At 38.0% G+C, this 22,279-nt stretch overlaps 2 protein-coding genes across 2 annotated transcripts; one reads left to right on the top strand and one right to left on the bottom strand.

The window, feature by feature from the left end:
• The first annotated feature begins 9,304 nt into the window (after positions 1-9,304).
• LOC109063084 (vesicular inhibitory amino acid transporter-like) lies at positions 9,305-13,870 on the top strand. Its single transcript, XM_019080166.2, has 2 exons — positions 9,305-10,220; positions 11,332-13,870. Exons 1-2 carry the CDS (start codon positions 9,828-9,830, stop codon positions 12,523-12,525), a joined length of 1,587 nt encoding a protein of 528 aa, XP_018935711.2. The 5' UTR covers positions 9,305-9,827; the 3' UTR covers positions 12,526-13,870.
• A 1,701-nt stretch (positions 13,871-15,571) lies between these two features.
• Positions 15,572-21,567, bottom strand: LOC109063063 (aurora kinase C-like). Its single transcript, XM_042759732.1, is given in 10 exon segments — positions 15,572-15,970; positions 16,159-16,342; positions 17,647-17,710; positions 17,713-17,794; positions 17,892-18,030; positions 18,761-18,955; positions 19,550-19,583; positions 19,673-19,958; positions 20,926-20,994; positions 21,354-21,567. Coding segments are annotated over 9 exon segments (1,221 nt in total). The 5' UTR covers positions 20,992-20,994; positions 21,354-21,567; the 3' UTR covers positions 15,572-15,799.
• Between the last annotated feature and the right edge of the window lie 712 nt (positions 21,568-22,279).

Here is a 22,279-nt window from a genome sequence, read left to right on the forward strand (position 1 = left end):
AAACTCTGCTGTAGATGTCTGCGGTCGTGAAGAGCTGACGCACGCGACGCGCACTTGACCCCGGAGCAAGACCCGTGAAAGAAAGCGGGTGTTTTAAAGGGCAGCGGGACTGCGGGGTGGAGCCCCGATGAACCTCTGCCAACAGAGACGCACCACCTGCAGCGACGCTATACATGAGACGCCAGAAAGAGCTCCAATCATGAGTATTCTCAGTCTGAGGTACTAAACATAAAGAACCTTTACACAGCAGAGTTAAAACTGTTCTGTGCCTGCTTAAAATTCAGTGTAAAGATGTGATGCCACATAAAAGCCGGACTAAACTGTGTCCCTGGAGCACAAAAGCAGTCATCAGTAGCACAGGGATATTTGTAGCAATAGACAACAATACATTGTATGGGTCACAATTATACATTTCTCTTTTATGACAAAAATCATTAGGGATATTAAGTAAAGATCATGTTCATGAAGATATTTAGTAAATTTCCCTACCGTGAATATATCAAAACTTAATTATTGATTAGTAATATGCATTGCTAAGAACTTCATTTTCACAACTTTAAAGGCGATTTTCTCAATATTTAGATTTTTTTGCTCTCTCAGATTCCAGATTTTCAAATAGTTGTATCTCATACAAATATTGTCCTCATAACAAACCATACATCAATGGAGAGATTATTTATTCAGCTTTATAAATCTCAGTTTTAAAAAAAACTGACCCTTATGACTGGTTTTGTGGTGCTGGTTCATGATTATGCCTGCTCTGACCCGCTTCAGCCTCTAATATCAAAGTATACAGTCATAATTTATATATAAATGCATTTTTGCTACATATGAGCAGCATTTGACAATCTGTGTAAAGACACTAAATGTCACTTCAGAAGCATCTCTGTGTCACTTTTGCAGTGTAATTTTTTTTTTATAGTGTAACTTTCAAAACACAAAATTCCCCTTCAGTCCAAAGGAATCTTAACACAACTAAGTTAAGGCTGCTCTGTGCCTGTTTAAAATTCAATTTGAAGACCTAGGGCCCAATGAAATCCATTTTATTTTTTTCCAAATTCAGTTTTTTTCCATTTTTTCCATTTTCCATTTTTACTGGTTAAATTAATTGATTTTACAAAAAAATAATATATATTTTATTTTTTGTCTGTGTTGTGTATTTACATTTTTCCTGGTAAATAAATTCTGGTAAATATTTTTTTTCTGCTAAATATTCCTTAAAAAGTCATTTTAATGATCATTGTATTAGAAGTAGTAGTACTATCATTACATTAAGTAATATATTTCTTTCACAGTTTCTTCAATTTAAACTGAACTTTTATTTTGACGTGTTGCTGTGAAGTACTTTAAGTCTCTGTTTGTGTGTGATATGACAATAGATTTCTCTCAAAAGAAACGGTAAAATGCTCACGAAGTGACTTTCAGAGCATTTCTATAGATTATGTTCTCATATATTGAAAACACTGCGAGCGTTGCGCACGCTTCAGTATGTTTAAATGAAACCACGTGACACAGAACATGCAGAGGTCATATTTAAATAGCCCTTTTGCAGTTTAATATTCAAAGACACTAGTCCATATTGTGTTTTGATTTAAGTATACTGACCTACTTTTGATTTATTCATCCAATATTTGGCAAATTCCATGACATTCAGCATTATACAGTAAATTCAATTTTTATGACTGGATTCTGCGATTCCATCCGCATTTTCCCCATCGCAGAACCAAGCTAAATTATACTTGCTCTGACCCAACTCAGCCCCTAATATCAAAGCAAACAGTTATATTTGCTGTGTAAATGCATTTATGCCACCTCTGAGCTGCATCATACAATGCATAAAAATCCCACTTCAGAAGTGCTTGTGTAAATTAAGCACAAGAAGAAAATTGAAGCACCTTCACTGAAACAAAAGTGTTTTGCAACTTTCTGACATTGTAAGGATGACATTTTCACACATTTCTGATAGGTCTATCAAACCCATTCAAAACGTTCCTGTGGTCCAGATCCATACAGCTATTATTGGTCTGAAGTGTTTCGTTCACACATGGGTGCAATCTGTCTTTGAGCCAATAGTGAAAAAAAAAGCTCACAGCAACTGCCGCCTCGGGGCTCGGCTCTGATCAAACACGTGTGCTGTTTATTGATGATTGAGCCGGGGTGCGTTTACTGATGCCCTCGGGTCTGACCCACATCGCCTCTGACCCCTCTCTGAGTCCAGCACCAGTCAGTTAAAGAAGAAGACCCCTGAGAAAACCATGAATCGACTCATGTTCCTCTAACATCATGACATGGATTCTGCTCATGTTCAAATGCAAGACTAGGTTGATATGACTCTCATTAACACTCATTGTCTGAATTCAAAGGTTCTACTGGAATTATAGTATAGTGATATGAAAAAGAAAATTGGGACTTCTACTAGCCATGCACATTATATAGCCAATGATAAAGAGATTGTATTTTAATTATCTGATGCATGATGGACAAATCTTCAAAAAACGTTTTAACCATCCAGGTATAAACTGACATCAGCATGTTCTCTAAAAGTATGTCAGCCCTGCTAAAAAATCCAGCATTTAAGTATGTTTTTCATGCTGTGTCCAGCTTGGGATGCTGGTGGACCCACACTTGTTGTCTTTTGGGTGCTGGTATGATCCCACCAAGACCACAACAAAACTTGTGTGTTCTTTTGTATATTGTTTTTTTTAATGTTTTTTTTTTTGTTTTTGTAGTTGAGGATTTATTTAAGTTATTTAATAAAGAAAAACACATGTTGATGGTTACATGTTTACAGAAAGCTCTCGGATTTCATCAAAAACATCTTAATTTGTGTTCAAGCCTACTATTTTAAGTAAAAAAATATTATTTTTTTTAAGTAAAAATAATTAACATTTACATTTTTTGTCTTTGTTGTTTAATAATTTCTGCATCAAAGGGTTTAAGGGTTTTCGCTTATATATATTTTTTTTCATTCACAGCGAATGTCTGGAGAAAGCACGCATTTTATTTCTGTACGGATCAATAGCGTTGATGTTGAGACTGTATTAATGAACACAGACTCTATTCAAGTGCTCGAGGGTTTCCCGTGTGTCTGCTCGCTTCTGTAAATTGACAATCAACAGAGCTATTTTACTCCTGCTCGGTCCAATTAAAATCAAAGAAAGCGTGTCCGATGATGTCACAACGCACCGCCGAGCTCTGAATATTCATGAGGCTCTCAGCGATCGCTGCTCATATCTTTCACATTTCGTGAGGTTTTATTAATGCGAATGTTTCAAAGTTGGGACCGTCGCAGCTCCGTAGTTATGGAAGAAAGAAAACACAATTACATCTCATTTGAATGAGCGGACTGTTATTAAAAGCAGGTGGTCTGCATCTCAATGGGTTGCTCACGTTTGTGTTATAATGACTGTAATTATTGCTGTTTCAATAGGACCTTCCCTCACGGATAGTTTGGGTTTTAGTCAAAAAAAAATATCATCCTGTTTAAATAGTCGATTCGATTTAAATTCCATTTGCTAAGATGAAGTCAACAGCTTCGGAAGCGCTGTAGCATTGATTTGTACAGCTGTGTTGTTTTGTTTAACAGGACAAAACTGTCCCACGTGGAAAACAGAGTTGTTTCTCTTCATTTATTCATGAACCCAGAGACTGAAGCGTTCAATGCCATTTCAGCGTTAAACTCTCCTGCCATTTTATTCTTTTGCTCATTTCATTTATATTTACAGTTATGCATTTGGCGGATGCTTTTAATCAGTACTTTTATACATGCATTCCACGGAAATCAAACCCATGACTTTAGCGTTACTATAAAGCCATGATCTGCTGTCTAAACAAAAACTCATATCTCTGCTCATTTTTATGCACCGAACCTTATCGGAATATAATCTACTTCAATATATTTTGAAATCATTGTATTTACCATTAACCATGAGCACATGCGCACACACACACACACACACACAGTCTATGTATCAGTCTATAATGGATGATAGCCGTGGCTGTAAGAAGCATATAATAGAAACAGATTGCTGTGTTGATTGTGTAGGCCTCGGGCTCTCCATCCCAGAGGAGCACTGCCCGTTTACAGTGTGTTCAAAGGAGAGGGCTAAAAGGCAATTACAATGTTAATGTGTCCTGGCGGGGGGGAACAAGGAGAGAAAATCCACAAGGTGATGGAGTGAGCCAGGACCGCTAGAAATATCACCGCCGTCTGGACCGCCAGAGGAAAACACAACAGCAGCAATCAACAAGGAAAGACACACGTATGAATATATGCAGGTCACTTGAGAAAAGATAGGCTACTCTCGTATCTGACATATAAAGAACGAGAGACATTGAAGTGTGTGTGTGTGTGTGTGTGTGTGTGTGTGTGAGAGAGAGAGAGAGAGACAGAGCTGTGTTCATTCTCTGCCCCAGCAGGGTTAATATAACCCACATCTCTCCCGGGATCTCATAATAGGCCATTAAACAGGCGCATTAGGATAAATGAAAAGGCTTTTAAGTGGTTACCAAAAGACCACCTGGATTTCACTCTCATATGTGTGTGTTTATGGCTAAAAGGGATGAATTTATTAGAGTTATGGGATGTGATTTTTCTGTTTTTGTTCTTGTGCTCTCTACACGTCTCTGCCTCATTGAATTAATACAATCATTTGCAGGTTTTTTTTAGATTGTTACATGGCAAAATATCCTCTCTCTCTCTCTCTCTCTCTCTCTCTCTCTCTCTCTCTCTCTCTATATATATATATATATATATATGCTTTTTTTACATCATAGAAATGCATTTTGACGAATATATATGTATTTAGAAAGATAGATAAACAGATAATAAATAATGAATTGAATTAACTGTTTTTTTTTAAATGAATAAACAAATGTATATAATTATTTATGCATTTTTTTTATTTTTTTTTTTTGGTTGTTTATAATATTGTAAATAATTTTTACATTAATTTTTTTTGAGTTATTATTTGGTTGTTTTATTTCTGAAATGTTTTAGTTGGATCTTCATCCAACATTTTTTTAATGTTACAAATTGTTTCAGAATGTTCAGAGAACATTCAAAAGTAACGTTTCCATATTTGGAAAATTATAAAATGAAATGTTCCCTTAATGTTTGCATTAAAATAAATTTTTCAACTGGATGTTTCGAACATTCAGAAATAACATTTCATAAACCTACTGTCAGCAAAACGTTCTTAGAACATAATTTTGTTAGCTAGGGTAATATAATTAGTGTTATTTAAAAGCAATCAGAGTTTAAAATATGTTTAGGTAAACCTGTGTGCAAATTTTTGTTCTAAATGTTCATTTGCAAAAAATATAAGCACATCAGCGGCCATCAAAGACGTGACAATGGCATATAAACCACTGCTGAAGTGTTTTTTGGAACGCAGCATCTACTAGTGACTCCATTTATAAAAGCAGCACATATCTGTTCTGATAACGGCTAATCAGCACAATAATGTACTTGGGATTGTGATGCTAATAGTAATGGATTCGGAGAGGGCCCAATGCGCGTGATTGGCTAATTTCACTGTGCCACGGCCCCCAGAGACACACGTGTCTTTTCAGTTTGGCTCTCTAATTGAAGTGTGTTATGTGTTATTTTCTGCCTCGCTGAGCCGCAGGAGAGGCTGCCAGCGGGTCGGATCACGGTTTCATACCGTGTCTGAAGCAGAAACATAAAACAGCTTTTGCTATCATTTGAAATGCAATGCAAAGCATATACTCACTCTTAAAAATAAATGTTCTTTATTGGCATCGTGAAGAACCTTTAACATAATGGAACCTTTCTTTTTTCTTCAGTACTGTGGGCGACAATTCTAAACAACACTATGTAATCTTTTTGATTGAAGCGATTTTTGCTTTGGATTTGATTGAGGTGATTTTTCTTGACATTGCTTGAGCTCATGCTTGCAGATGTGAGTTCGTCTTCAGTGATTGAAGGTTGTGTTCAGTTAGTATGTGATTAATGATCTGTCTCTTTATAGCAGAAGAAGACGAGGGAATTGCTCCGCTACACTAGCTCGGCTCAGTGAAGTGTGTAATGAGAAAAGGACAGAGCCGAATGAAGCAGCCACAGGGACAAAGGACCGGACTGATCACATGTCTGGCCAAATCCTTTTGTTTCAGACTCCAGGATGCACCGTGATAACACAAAAAGACGGAATCATGACACTGCTGTTCTTCAACGATAGCTTGAGATCACCTTGCGGAGCGAGATAGCATTGAATCATTGACAAAGACAGCAGTGCGACACACCTGACTGATCCTGGATCAGGGTCCTGGGGGACAGATTGAGGATTATGTGCGGAGAGACTCCTGGGAGAAGCACCTGACCTCTTATTGCCCCCCATGATTTTTCTGAAGGGTAATAAACTGCATGAGAAGCGGAGAGGACGTGCCATCACATTCACTATGCCAAAATACACATGAAATGAGTTCCTGAGAATCACATGCTTTGTCTTTGAACTGTACCAGTGAAAACACACATAACTGAGCCACAGTGAAAGCGAGAGCAGCACAGAATGGGAATGATGGGAAAGTGGCACCAGATAATAGTGGCTGTAGAGGTGAGGAAAATCAATCTGATGCTTTTTCACACTGGAGAACAGTGACTTAACAGATCCTGAGAAGCTTTACAACACACAGGCTCCTTGTTAAGAATGTCGATACAACATAATTAATCAGATTAGTAAATCTATAGCCTTAATAAATCTAGTAGCTACATCTCTAGCCTTAGATTCTTCCATAAGACGCAGAAAGCCAAAAAGAGATGTGAATAAAGGTACATATTATATATCATATTACATTTTTTATTGCAAACTATAAATTTGACCAGGATAAGTCATCACCATGTTGCTTACAAAGTCGGCTGCGATTATTATAATTCTCATTGGCATTCTTATTGTTACTATTTCTCCCCATAATTTTATTTATTTTTATTTTTTATATATATATGAAGAGTTCAGATGCAAAAGCCTCTAAGTGCCATCTGAAATGTTCTTCTAAAATTAGCATTTTTATCAGGATCCTATATTTATGTTCAGTTATTTCACTTCATTGCCATTAAAATTAAATTACTGAACCTACTGACACATGAGAGCCTGAGGAAAATGCTCATTTGTGTCCCTGGAGCACAAAAGCAGTCATAAGTAGCACAGGTATATTTGTAGCAATAGACAAAAATACATTGTAAGGGTCACAATTATCGATTTTTCTTTTATGCCAAAAATCATTAGGATATTAAGTAAAGATCATGTTCCTTGAAGATGTTTTGTAAATTTCCTATCGTAAATATATCAAAACATAATTTTTGGTTATTAATATGCATTGCTAAGAACTTCATTTGAACAACTTTAAAGATGATTTTCTCAATATTTAGATTTTTTTGCTCCTTCAGATTCCAGATTTTCAAATATTTGTATATCTTTAAAGTTTATTTTTTTAATATTTAGATTTACATCAATGGAGAGATTATTTATTCAGCTCTGAGATGATGTATTAATCGAAATTTCAAAGAATTGACCCTTATGACTGGTTTTGTGGACCAGGGTCACATTTTAGAAGAGAATTTCAGATAGCACTTAGATATATTCAAATCTGAACTCTTCATATATATATATATATATATATATATATATATATATATATATATATATATATATATATATATATATATATATACACAATGTTTTTTTGTTTGTTTTTTTATCTCAAAGGCGCTGGATAAAGCCCGTGTGCGTCTGTTCTTGTCCTGATTGTATTGTCGCAGCTGTGAATCGCCTGATAACGCCACTCCGATTAACCCTTCCGCTCCCACCGGGAAACCGAGGCCGAGCACAGCCTGCGGGATAAAGAACATCTCCGGGGAAAGACAATCACTGATATGAGAGATTGTATACGGCGAGTACAGGGCAACACGAATCCTATATACAGTGTGTAGCCTACATATCGTAGCCTACATGAAGCATAAGATAAATTAGAAATACATTTATAGTGAAACGACGTTCATTGGAAACCCCTGACCAAAATTAGCATCACATTTACGGAATTAGATGATATTTTACCTAGAATAATAGCATATTAATAAAATATTCAGATTCAGTAAAACTGTCCGTTTTCCGAATTTGTCAAAATGTTTCTTTTTTTCACAGGCAACGTTCTAAATAATTACACATTTACATAATTTTAACATAACCGTCAGCATAACCTACTACAATCGCCGGATACAGTTTAATAATATTCTATAAAGTCGTTTTGTAGCATTTATTTATTTCAACTGAAATATTATTTTTGTAGAAGTTTTGATTATTCGTTTACATTTTATCATGGCAGGACATGATATCTAATAAATATGAAATTAGACCAACATTTTTTTTTAAAAAGTCCTTAGTTTATTTCTTTAACGCATGAGTATCATTGTCTTGATACTGATTTAGAATAAATTTCATTCAAGAATGAAAACACGAAACGTTAATACTGCGCATATTTTAAAGAACCGAGGATTTTATGGTATTTCACAGTATTCTATAATGAATAATTCGATCCAAACGAACACGAATGTAATGTGTTCATAGGCCTAAATGATTTTATAAAGCGTGCGCTTGTTTGAATCCACACTGATCCATCAGAACTGCGCTTTCACAAAGTACACATGAATATGATGAACACATGCTAGAGCAGAGGAATGAAAAATTCCATCAGAGAAAAAATATACTTTTTCTTTCGCTTAATAACTTTTCAAAATCATCTTCATTCACTTTAAAAAGAGTCCGAGAACATGATGCAGATTAACAGCCCAATGCGCAATATTTCTGCACCCTGACAAATAATCCATGAGGAACATCCTTGCTATATTTTTTTACAAATTGAAACGTAAAATTTAAGACAACTTAATAGCTATAAAGTCGACCAAAAATCTAAATCAGTAAAATCTAATTCAAATCAGCGCCGTATTTCTTCCTTTGTCGAATGGAGGCAGGTTTTAAATCCGTTTAAAAGAGTATTCCAACACCAACTCGAGGGTGGCACGGTTCCTTTCGTTGAAAATGAGTTCTAAACCTTCATCTGAAGCAATAAAAAACTGTAGAGTTCAAGATGCGACAGGAAAACACAAGAAGAATACTTCAAGAACACTTTTAGTGTCCATGTAAGACCTAGTGCGATGCGTGGAGACGGTTTATATATACGTAAAGTTATGCAACACTATGAGACCCCGGATGCCATTGGGTGTTGTGACCACGCATATTGGGCATAATGAGAGTGGAGAGGAGGATGGGGTCCTGCAAGCACCTCCCCTAGAAATGCAGCAAATCTTTGCCCCGTTTTTTGTCGTGCGGAGTAGCGCGCGCACTGGGAGCCGGAGACGCGCGAGACTCTTAGCATTGGCAGGCTGACGGTGACACGTGCCTCTCTCTCAACACCCCCGAGCTCCCGTGTACCGCATTGGCATCAGCGACGGCCACCGAAACGCAGGAGTCGACGCTGTGCCACGGATTCACAGAACGGAAAAGCCGCGCAAAACCGCGAGCGCTCTCCTTTACGCACCGGACATTAAACACACTCTCGCCTGAGAAGCGCGCATCAGAGTCCGGCCAGCGAGCAGCATGCAGGTGCCAGGCATCCTCTACGTGTAAAAGTGACATGAACCACGGAATTAGCAAAAACACCAGGCAGAACTGGAGATAACGAACACGCGTCACCACGATCTTCTCGCTCCGTTGATGCGCAGACAAAGAACTCCGGTCGCACTCTAAATTCGATATATCCAGAAAAACATTTGCAGAGGTACTTGAACACCAGTCTCATTAAGGAGAGCAATCATGGCTACGGTGATTAGAAGCAAGATCTCTAACAAGCTGTCCAACGCGGCCACCACGGTCACCAATAAGTCGCAGGCGAAGGTGAGTGGGATGTTCGCCAGACTGGGCTTCCAGGCCGCCACCGATGAGGAGGGTTTGGGCTTCGCCGCCTGCGATGATCTGGACTATGACCACAGGCAGGGGCTTCAAATGGACATCCTTAAAACCGAGGAAATGGGTGGAGAGGGCGGCGGGGAAACGGGGGTCGAGGGGGACAGCCATTACCAGAGGGATGGAACGGGTCCGCCGCCCTCAGCGTCCAAAGACGGCGGACTGTGCTCTGAATTAGGCAGCCCGGACAAGCCAAAAATCACTGCTTGGGAGGCAGGATGGAACGTGACCAACGCGATCCAGGTGAGGAGGCATCACGCGTCATGGCCATGCATATCAAACAATAACATTCTAAAGTTTTTTTTGTTATCAATATGGAAATGTTATGTGAAAACTGTTTGCAATATATATATATATATATATATATATATATATATATATATATATACACACACACACATAAAGGGTTAGTCCTCTGTGAGGCAAAACGTTTCTTTAAAGGCGTAGATTTTTCTTGTGTTGATGTCGTGTCACGGGGGATCCGATTGATATTAAGGGACCTTCATCAGCGAGTTGAGCTTTATAAAACGCCAATCAAGCAGTCCATTCGATATGCACTTCTATACTGGCATTTTGTTGGGTTTGCATGAGCAATCCCGTCTTTTTTCGACGTGCGTAAAACCGGAGAGCTTAATGTGCCTTTTACATGTTACGATTAAAAATATCCGTTCTAAAATGTATGCACTATACAAAACGATGGTCAAAAAAAAAAAAAAAAAAACCTTAAAAATTTGTTTTGGATAATGCCAAAAAATGCATATTCAAACGATAAAACCCCACGTATTTAATCGTGCGCAGTTAAAGCTCTTAATATCAAAAGTGACGTCCGTGACGTGACTCCCTGCCTATTTGATTCATCCTGATGACGACACAATGAGGTGAGCGTGACTTTGCTCACAGCAAATGGAATGTTCGGACTGAATTCAGCTTCATTTCTAATGCTCCATCACACCTGCAGTGAATGTAGAAGGACAAAACAGTGACACCGAGACCAACATGCACTCCTAAAAATAAAGGTGCTTCACAATGAGAACCTCTTTGTCTAAAAAAAAAAAAACCTTTAACATTTGAAGAACCTCTCTGTTTCACAAAAGGTTCTTTGTTTGCGAAAGAATGTTGTTCAGATTATAAAAAGATGGCTCTTTGTGGAACCAAAAAATGGTTCTTTTATGGCATCACTGTGAAGAAGCATTTAAGCACCTTTGTTTTTAAGAGTGTGGGTATAACTGCACTGTGCATGGAAATAAAATGTAATAGAACAGAATGCAAGGGGCATTGCATCGAGTATTACAGTGTGAGCATAAAAACAAGCAGTGTTCTGTTGTATAAAGCCATGCTCTGCTTATCTCCCCAGGGCATGTTTGTTCTCGGGTTACCCTACGCCATTCTCCACGGAGGATATCTCGGACTGTTCCTCATTATATTCGCAGCAGTCGTGTGCTGCTACACGGGGAAAATCCTCATCGCTTGCCTCTACGAAGAAAACGAAGACGGCCAGTTGGTACGAGTGAGAGACTCGTATGTGGATATTGCCAACGCATGCTGCGCGCCACGCTTCCCCGCACTGGGAGGCCACGTCGTCAACGTAGCCCAAATCATCGAGCTGGTGATGACCTGCATTTTATACGTCGTCGTGAGCGGAAACCTGATGTACAACAGCTTCCCCAACTTCCCCGTGTCCCAGAGGTCTTGGGCCATCATCGCCACTGTTGCTCTTCTGCCTTGCGCCTTCCTCAAGAACCTCAAAGCTGTGTCCAAGTTCAGCTTGCTCTGCACCCTCGCGCACTTCATCATCAACATCCTAGTGATCGCCTACTGTCTGTCCAGGGCGCGAGACTGGGCCTGGGACAAGGTGAAGTTCTACATCGACGTCAAGAAGTTCCCCATCTCCATCGGCATCATCGTCTTCAGCTACACCTCCCAGATCTTCCTGCCTTCGCTGGAGGGGAACATGCAGAAGCCCAGCGAGTTCCACTGCATGATGAACTGGACTCACATCGCCGCCTGCATCCTCAAAGGCCTGTTCGCCCTGGTGGCTTATTTGACGTGGGCCGACGAGACCAAGGAGGTGATCACCGACAACCTACCATCCAGCATCAGAGCCGTCGTCAACCTCTTCTTGGTGTCCAAGGCGCTGCTTTCGTACCCGCTGCCGTTCTTCGCCGCCGTGGAGGTCCTGGAAAAGACTTTCTTCCAAGACGGCGCGCGCGCGGTTTTCCCGGATTGCTACGGGGGCGACGGGCGTCTCAAATCGTGGGGTCTCTCGCTCCGCTGTGCACTAGTTGTGTTCACTATGTTCATGGCTATTTATGTGCCGCACTTCGCGCTCCTCATCCTCATGGGTCTGACGGGAAGCCTAACGGGCGCGGGGCTGTGCTTTCTCCTCCCCAGCTTAGTCCATCTCAAGTTGTTGTGGAGAAAGCTCTTGTGGCATCAGGTCTTCTTCGATGTCGCCATATTTGTGATCGGGGGTATATGCAGTATTTCCGGCTTCATCCATTCCGTCGAGGGCCTCATCGAGGCGTACACATACAACCTGGCCGATTAGATTAGTCTGGAAAATGATGAGCGGTGGTATTTTGGTGATAAGTGTTACACATCCCACATATTGATAACCAAACCGATACGTTTCCCCCAGAAAAGATAAATAAATACAAAACCATTAAACCCAAGCCACTCTTAAAAATAAAGGTACCAAAAAGGTGTTTTTTGCAGAAGAAATGTTTTTGGTTCCCCAAAGAACCTTTCAGTGAAGAGTTCCTAAAAGAACCATTTTGAAGAACATTTTAAAAAAATCTAAAGAACCTTTCTGCATTTGAAAGGTTCCATGGATGTTCTTCATAAAACCACTTGATGCCGATAAAAAACCTTTATTTTTAAGAGTGCAGGTTCATTCAAATCTGAACTTAACACACATTAAATCACGCGAGAAATGCCTCGGACAGCAGCGCGTTACACAAGAGCAAACGCATATTTGTGTTGTTAAGAGAGAAAATGGTTTACAAGAGAATTTATTTCAGTTTTGATTTAGCCAGACTCCACGGGAATAATTCATTTGAGTGCAAATCTCCTGCAATACACGAGTAGAACAAAAAAATACAATCAATTAATTACAAGGGACTAACGCCGTGGCAATAAACACAATAGAGTGGGTTTAAAATAAGTTGATGGATTTTCATTAATTCGATCTGAGGACAAGTCTTAATTATTATCGTTTGCATTTACTGAACCAAATCGGAGAGAGCAAGATAGAAAATAATTCTGGACGGTGAATAGAAATACTTCAACTATGCATTTTGATCGTGTGATGTCCATGCAGTATTAGAGATATTCAGAAGAAAACGCTTTCTGGCAGAAATCACACACAGAGAGACTCTCTATTTTTACAAGACATCGAATAACGAAGAAGAAAGAGTCGCTGAAGATGGAGACGATGAAGAGGAAAACGAAAATCACTCGGAAATTCCTGAAGAAATTATGGAGGATATTAAACATCCCGCCAAATCAACTCGCTAAATTTCGATTTTTAGCATTGTTTATCGGATATCAAATGTTGTAATTTAAAACAATTAATAAAGTTCATGTTCACCTCGGGGAGATTTATTCTAGTGTGGTTGGATCGAAATCAAGGGACTTGCATAAGACATTTATTTATTTATTTTCATTTTGTGCAATCCAATGGGTGCTGTGGAAATGTTATAAAACCGTACGTGTTGTGTCACCTCGGTTGTGTTAAAAAGATGGAATGTATATCACAAAATCATTATCATATATCGTGAAAATGAATATATTGGAGAATAAAGAAACGCGTGAAATTATAGTCTACTGTACAACTTTTTTTTTTTTTTTTTTTTTTGGTTTTGTGTGATATGGAAGAAAAAAAAAATGAAACACGTGCATCTTTTCCCTTCAAAACAGAATAAATCTACAAAACAATAAACAGTTGAGAGATTTATTCCAAACGCGCATCATATGGGTACACATATTATATGAATATAGACATATAATACAGAATATATAGCAAATGCATTTTCAAGCTTTCCATTTTCTGATATTATTATTTATTTTTTGATGCATTACAATCGACACAATTGCGGTTGGAAAAATAGGCAGCTTTACAATGTGAGAAATAATGACCGCAGCTTTTAAATGCATTGCATATTGTCCTATGGACATTTAAATCAGTCTTCAAATGGACTGTACGGTTAAATAAATTGCAATGCGGATGATAAATGCAACTCGTCATCCGTGTTCCACACGGCGCAACAGAATGAAGTGAACTCGTGCAGAAAATGCGCGACAGATTCTTGCTCTCGGCTCTGACTCCGCAGGTACACGCGCGCGCTCACAGTCAGACATCTGCTAATATGAACAAATAAAAGATGCGCTTTCGCGAGTGCATGCACGCGCATGAACACAGCATTAAAAAAAACCGCTCACCAGTTTAAGTCTAGAGGAATATATAGTAAAATATAATTTCAAAAAGATTCACAAAAAAAAAAAGAGTGCATGCACGCGCATGAACTTTTTTTAATCGGCACTCATTAATTATGCGTGACACTATTGCACCGTCATTGTCTGAGGAGAGGATCAGGGAATACTTGTTAGATCGTTTCTATATTAATATTAACTAGCTACGTGATAAACGCGAGTGGAGAATTGTGGGAAAACGAGTTCAAGCAGAGGAGACATTTTCTCATTACTGGAACACGAAATGCCTGACAAACTGAGACTGTAGCGCCATCTGGTGGCTTCGTGACATACTGCCAATACGATACAACAGTACTGTACATAAACACGTTCAACATTTTACAGCATTAGAAACATACTGCCAATACGATACAACAGTGCTGTACATAAACACGTTCAACATTTACAGCATTAGAAAAATCACATCATAACAGCTGATCAAACACTGCTTACTTGACATGAAGATTACTACTTTTATGGAAATGTAAAAAAATTACTTGGTTTTTTGCATCTGGACCGCAGCGCAGTGACAGTGTAAACAGATTAGCATATTTTGTTAAAGGTTTTGCAAACGACTAAAATACGGAGCTGTATTTACTCACCCTCATTGTCGTTCTCAGTTGTGAGAAATGAGTAGCAGAACGTCCTGAATGCGTTTTCCACAACAAAGAATATAATTTATTTATAAATAATAACTATAAAATAACTATTGCTCAAATCTCAGGCCCGCGTTTTCAAATTTACGAGCCTCAACCGTCAGTTCGTTTGGCGCGAAGTTTGAATACGCGAACGCGCCAATGAGACTTGATTGAAATAAACACTGCAATAATAAGACACCCGCTTCTTTCTAATGTGTTATAAAAGTCTAACCAGTAGTTTTGTTTTAAAACAGTTCAGGTGTCAGATATAGACCAGGGCTTGCAGTAAAAGTGAGAGATAAACCAATAAAGCAACAACATCAGGACAGAACCTACTGATAACAGAACAAACAGCATTCAGAGCTTTAAATCCAAGTTTTAATATAAAGTAATTTAACATTGTTTTATCTTAAAGGAATTTATTCCCACACACACACAAAAAAAAAAAAAATGAAATACATTAAAAGTTCTATTGAGATCCTCAAGTAATAATAAAAGAACATTTATTGTTTCAAGTAATGATTAAAACTTTACAATGTGGCTTAATTACATATTTTACAAATGCACATAAATTGTAGCGTGAACAGCACAACATGTAAAAACAACATACAAATCAAGAAGTCGTGCCGAGAGTGGCAGAAAAGCTCAGTAAGATGAGTTACTGACACATCAGTGTTTTGTTCCACAAGCTGAGGTCTAAGACTGGACTCGGTCCTAGCTGTTGGCTGTGGTCTGCGTGGTTGGTTTCTTAGAGGAGTTCTCCAGCACCCACGGGTGCACCATGACACCCTGGATGGGGAGACGGTGCATGGGGTTGTGTTTGAGCAAACGGTTGATCAGGTCTCTGCTGCCCTCGCTCACGTGAGCAGGGTACGTAAACTCAACCTGGAGGGATGCAGAATATACAAATAAGACACATTTACAGCAGACAGACTGAAGATTAATCAACATAAAACAGAGGTTTGGAGACACCTGCAAATGTCAGCTTCTCAGAACATTCATATATTAATATAGAACAAAAACGAATTATCACCTGTGCAAAGCTAGTAAGAGTTTCTGAATATTCCACTTACTCTAGAAATCTTGCGGTATGTCTCCTCATGGCTCTTAGTTTCAAAAGGTGGACGGCCAACCAGAAACTCATAGCAGAGCACTCCGAGACTCCACAGATCCACCTTCTCGTCGTGCGTTTTGCCCTCAATCATCTCTGGAGGAAGATAGTCCAGCGTACCACACAGCGTCGACCTCCTGACAGACAGCAGACACATGATAAACACACACAGACTGAGAAAAACACTCCTCGGGAAGTCAAACAGACAATGAGCTGCACTTAAGAGTTGCACCAATAGTATCGTGATACAGATATCGCCTGAGGCCCTTGACGATAGCAAGAATATTAATAATTAGTATTATTTTTGTAAGGCTAGTAATACTTTCCAATAAATGTTAGGGCATATTCGTTGTTCCATTTTATTTATTTTTTCGCGTTTTCATAGTGTAGTGCGTTATAACCAATCACACACAGGATTATGTTGAGCTTATGAATGCAGCGGCCAATCAGAGGCGTTCAGATGAGTCACCGCTGAAACAGTTTTGTTGTTCAGTACACGCTGACTGAACTCCGACTCTCGAATTCTCTCATTATAAACAAATTGCAGATGCACTTGCAATAGAAGAGATTTATTCGTTATACAACGTAAACAGCTTCACCGATTATAACGGGAGTGTTTTATAATGTGCATAAACTCGTGCTAGACTGAAGTTAATTATGATGTTCTTTGGTAATGTAAATGCTCTGTTTTCTTTTGTTTTTTTTTGGATGATTTTTGACATGCTAACGGGAGTGATTAGTAATTTACAAGGTTTCTATTAAATTGTTAAAAACAAATTCAGGCATTAAGAACTTTAGGCTGCTTTTAGCCTTACGCGGGAGTTGGTTCACTTTCCAGCAATGAAACCAAGTAAATAAATTAGCATGATAATGTGTGACCTGTGCTGGCAAAATGAGTCAATAAGTTTTACAATATTGCCATTTTTTATTTTATTTTCTGTTTCTTATTTTTTAATAAGAAATATATTTATTTTTTATATATATATAAAAAAGACACAATAGGCCTATTGCATTACTTTTTTTTTCATTGGGGGGGGACATCTTAAAAGGCATTCAAAGTAAGAAAAACAAATAAAATAATCACTTTAAGTGTTTCACTACAGATAAAAAATTATTAAAACAACAAAAAAAGTAGTTCAATCAAAGCAGCAGCGTTCTTTTATTTTATTGTTAGATTAACAGATTGAGACAGACCTACTGTACTGCACAGATGGTTTTCCCAGCAGGTTCACTTAAGACAGAGTTTTGTGTGAATAGCCTAAATACAGTAATCTCCTGTTGTGTATACAGTCCTCTGTGTGTATCTGATCTCACAGGCTGACGGATATGAAAATTGAGAGCCACGTTGCCCCAACACTATGGCACTTTAACAGTTAATGAAACGACAAGCACAAAAACCAAAAATTAAAACCAAAACCAAAGTTATTTTTGTAAAGTGGTTGTGTGAGCTGGAGGATGGGCGTGTGGGAGGGCGTGAAATTAGAAGTATGCGATCTTCAGCTCTCCATTGGATTTAAGATTCTTTCAGGTTTGATGTCTCTGTGAATCACGTCCTTGGAGTGACAGTAGCTCAGGGCGTCTGCGAGCTCCATTATATACTGCAAGCAGACCATATACACACATTATAATGAGACGTCATCAGTCTGCATACATTAATCACGCACTATGAAACAGCAGCAGACAGTGGTTTCTGACCGTGGCACTTCGCTGGTCATCGAAGGTCCCGCAGCGCTGGAGCTCTCCATACAGCTCTCCTTTAGGAGCGAACTCCAGGATCAGATAAACACGCGCCGTGTCATGGAAATAACCGTACAGACGCAGGATATTAGGATGTCTGAAAGGAGACAGTAACTTCACTTCTCAACACACATCTTCATTTCCAAATGCATAGGTTCCAGCGTTAGGGTTGGGATCATTTCAATTTTAGCAATTCTGATTCTTAATTCAGTTTTGATTTTAATAAAGTATAAGAACATTAATAAAACATTTAGACATTAATATTTATTCTATCATTTGTAAAACATTGTTGCAGCTGAATACCATGAACAAAACAGCAGCCTAAAATCATTTGGTTATTTTTGCTTTGTTATTTTTGTGAAAAAAGAAAAAAAAAAAAAAAGTTGGTAATAAAACAAGAACAAACATGAATTAGCAATAGCACAAATAAATACAACCAAACAGTTCAGGTACAAAAATGTAAATTAATCAAACGCAAAACACTGCATAGTTTCTTTTTATAAATATATAATTAATAACAATATATATTTATTAATTAAGTATTTGAAATTCTTCAGTTTTATGAATTAAAGCTACTCAAAGAACTGAATCATGTTAAGACCGAATGCACAGATCCAATATGGTTACAAAAGCGTTTTCTTTCTCAACTCTTTACGTTCTCTCAAGACAAACTCAGACTGTTTACGAGGATATTGACAATTGTGTGTGCATTTATCCATTCGAACCAGTTCTCGAGACCCAACTCTACACAGCACTGAAGTTTGCAAATGCTCCCTGATTTAGTTTGATGAGAAAGATAAAAACAGGCAGATGGTGAGAAGGTCTACCTGAGATGTGACTGGATCTCCACCTCCCCTCCCCGCACTGGTTTCTGGTGCTCCACTCCGGCTTTCTCCAGCTGCTTCTTGAAGAGGTGTTTGAGGATGAACTTGGTCTGACGTTCCCTGGCCAGATACACACTCCCAAACTTGCCTTTACCCAGAGCACGGCCAATGTCGAAATTCTCTAAACTCCATGCTTTCCTAGAGAACAGACACAGACTGTCACGACCGCTGACGGATTGAGAGCACGGCAGCATTAAACACAGGGACAGCAAATACAAGTCTTTCCAAATAATCATTACACAGACGGTGTCCATGAGCCATTTGAAAAACACTCAGGAATGAGAAATTATATAAATAACAAAAACACAATTCAACTAATTGATATCATACATACCCAGTCGATTAATTACATTAAAAATTGCAAATGTTTGTGTTTTCTGAGACGGTTTAAATATGCAACTGAGCCCTTATCTAATTAAATATTCACTTTTTTTTTTTTTTTTTTACATGCATTTCCAAAATGTGGAATTAATTAAATATTCACTTTTTTTTTTTTTTTTTTACATCTAGAGAGGAAGAGAGCGAGAAGAGAGAGAGGAGAGAAGGAGAGAGGAGAGAGGATCAGAAACGTAGAATTTAGAAAAATAGGCCTTTCCAAACTAGGGCTTTGCTAAAAAAAAATCACAGAACTCAGGTGATAAGATCGAAACTCAAACGTAGTTTAGAAAACTAGGCCTTGTGAAAAAACTTGAAAAACACAATGATAAAACATATAAGTTGTAAATGACTTACTTGGCCATATTGGATGTTCCAGTGGAAGGAGTTTCTGGAAAGCAACAGAAAGAATATCAATATAACGTTCTCAAAGTGATGTAATGTAATAAGATCAGACGTATCCGCAGAAGTCATGCTTACGCTGAGGTTTGTCCTGTTTTCTGGGCACAGAACTTTTAGTAGGCTCAGCTGCAGGAAGAATCTTTGGCTGTGGTTTGGTGTGTGTTGCTGTTTTGAGATTATCTGGACTGATGTTCTGATCTCCTGGACACACGGTTTTCACAGAAACTGGGAGTCCGATGGGTTTCTGCTGATTCACAGGACGCTGAACGCGCTGCGGCCCCGGAGCCGTGCCGAGAACACGCGTCGACACGGGCTTCTGACCGCTCTGGGTCACTGGAACTCTCATGGGTCCACCGGCAGAAACCTGCAGAACATGAACATCACACACGTGTCAAAAACAGATACATGCACGAGCGTTTCTGAAAAAAATTAGGCTTAGACACTGTAATAATTATACTATAAAGAACTCTGGACAAGAGCATGATCTGAACATGAGATTCAGCGTTGCCTAAATGCATACAGAGAACACAGAGAAATAGGAGTATTAATACAAAGTCCACTTTAACAGATGAAACAGCAAAGACATCTCAAAATTAAATGCCCCAGAAATATCAAATGAAAAGAACTTTTCATGAGAACACACAAAAAATGAGCTAGAAGCAACTGTTTAAAGGGAAAAACATTCAAATGATGATTTTGATTGCTTGGTTAATGTAAATGTCAGCATTAGATAAAAAAAATGTAAGAATTAGATAAATGTTTCATTGCATAAGTTTCACTGCATCAAAAATAGTTACATTTCTACTGTTTTTTTTCCTTCATTTTTTTCGGTCATTTTCAAACTGCCTTGTAAATAAATACAGAATTAATTTGCAAAAACGGATAACTCCTAACAATTCTTTTTTTTTTTTTTTTTTAAATTGTGCATTCCACTTAATCTCAATCAAACTGCAGTTGGGTAATTGTTTAAAAACTTAAAAATGAAGTAAAATACAGCTAACACCACAAAAACCATGGTTTAAAAAAGTAGTTCTGTTTTTGCAAAATATTTCAAATGCATCTGCTAAATAACAGCTCACGCTTTACTTTCTAGCGAACACCGATGTGAACATGAACTGTAGCAGTGCCTATATTTAACTGCATTTAGAAAACAGATGAAAACTAATTGTGAAGGTACAAGAAATAATTTTGAAATAAAACGAAACATTTAAATATTCAAATTGCGATTTTTGGTGGACAGACGACTGCTAAACGTATATAAACAAACAGTATGCTGACTTGCTGAGAATAAACACACAACTTCATAACAATACACAGTTTCTCTCGAATACCTTCTCGTTGTCAGGTCGATTAATCTTCAGGTCTTTGCTGGATTTGGTTCTTGCGGCGGTTTCCATGTTCTGAGTTTAAACAACGACATTATTTGATTAAATACAAGAAATGCAGCACAACACAACAGCCCAGTCACATAATGAGAGAAAGCAAGTAAATTACAGTAAGATTCAGTCCAACAAAGAACAAGAAAAACAGCGATAATAAAGCACGGCGGGAGGTTGAGGCCTGACACACGGCGGCACCCGTTCACATGACTTACAAACGAACATTCCCATCAAAACACATGTTTATAACGTAAATTATGTAAAAAACCGAACTTTGTCAAATTAAAACCTGTAAAGAAATGAATCCGTCGATAATAAATACGTTTAGAAGCGTTTTCTCGTCATCGTGACGAAGCAGCGCTAAGAAACGTTAACGTTACCTCCTTCAGACGATCCCACACGACAAATCCGACAGAAACGCGATGATTCCCCCTCGCCGTGTTAATAACCCGTTACCATTCGCTAAACCAGCCGTGTGGGGTGTTTAATTTGAAAAATCATTAAAACATATACTTTTATTCCGAGAGAGGACGACGCCGTTCTCCTCAACCGCTGCGACTCTGGCCTGTTTGATTTCAAATATCCCACTTTTAAATACCTTTAAGCTTTATCTGATTTTTGATTGGTCAGATGGAACAGTAAACTGGAATCCTATTGGTTGTTAGAGAATTCGTCATGTGACGCAAGGCTCCGCAGGCGGAGCCGGGAAAACGCATCGTTGTAGAGCGGAAATGACCGGTAGGTGGCGCGAAAGATCATCACCCACATAAAAGTCTACATTAGCAACCATCAGATCAGAACTGTTTTTAGGGGCGTGAGCAAAAAGTAAATGTTACAATATATCCAACTGTCCTATATTCAAAAAATTACGGTTAAAAATAAATATTTAAATTTCAACTTTTTTTTTGTGGAGATTTTAGATTATTTTTCAAATTCACTTTATTTAAAAAAAAAAATATTTAAATTAAAAAAAAATAATATATATATATATTAAACATATATAATATATATATTTAAATTAAAAATTAAATCAAAAAATGTTAAAACACAAATATAAATGGCTTTTTTGCTGTCTTTTTATTATAATTATTTAGATCAGTATTAAACAAATTCTACATCCACAAATCCCTCTCATTTCTTCCATCTGGCCATTTTCAAAGTTCTCCTAAACACTTAATAATGACAAAATTAGCTTGACCAGAACAAATGCACAATAAAAATCCATTCACAACTATATTTGCTCTCATAATTCATCTCAATCTCGGTAAACCATCTTTAAAATAAGAAACTGTGACCATATTATAAA

This window comes from Cyprinus carpio, chromosome A7, assembly GCF_018340385.1.
Source record: "Cyprinus carpio isolate SPL01 chromosome A7, ASM1834038v1, whole genome shotgun sequence".
Taxonomy (NCBI): domain Eukaryota; kingdom Metazoa; phylum Chordata; class Actinopteri; order Cypriniformes; family Cyprinidae; genus Cyprinus; species Cyprinus carpio.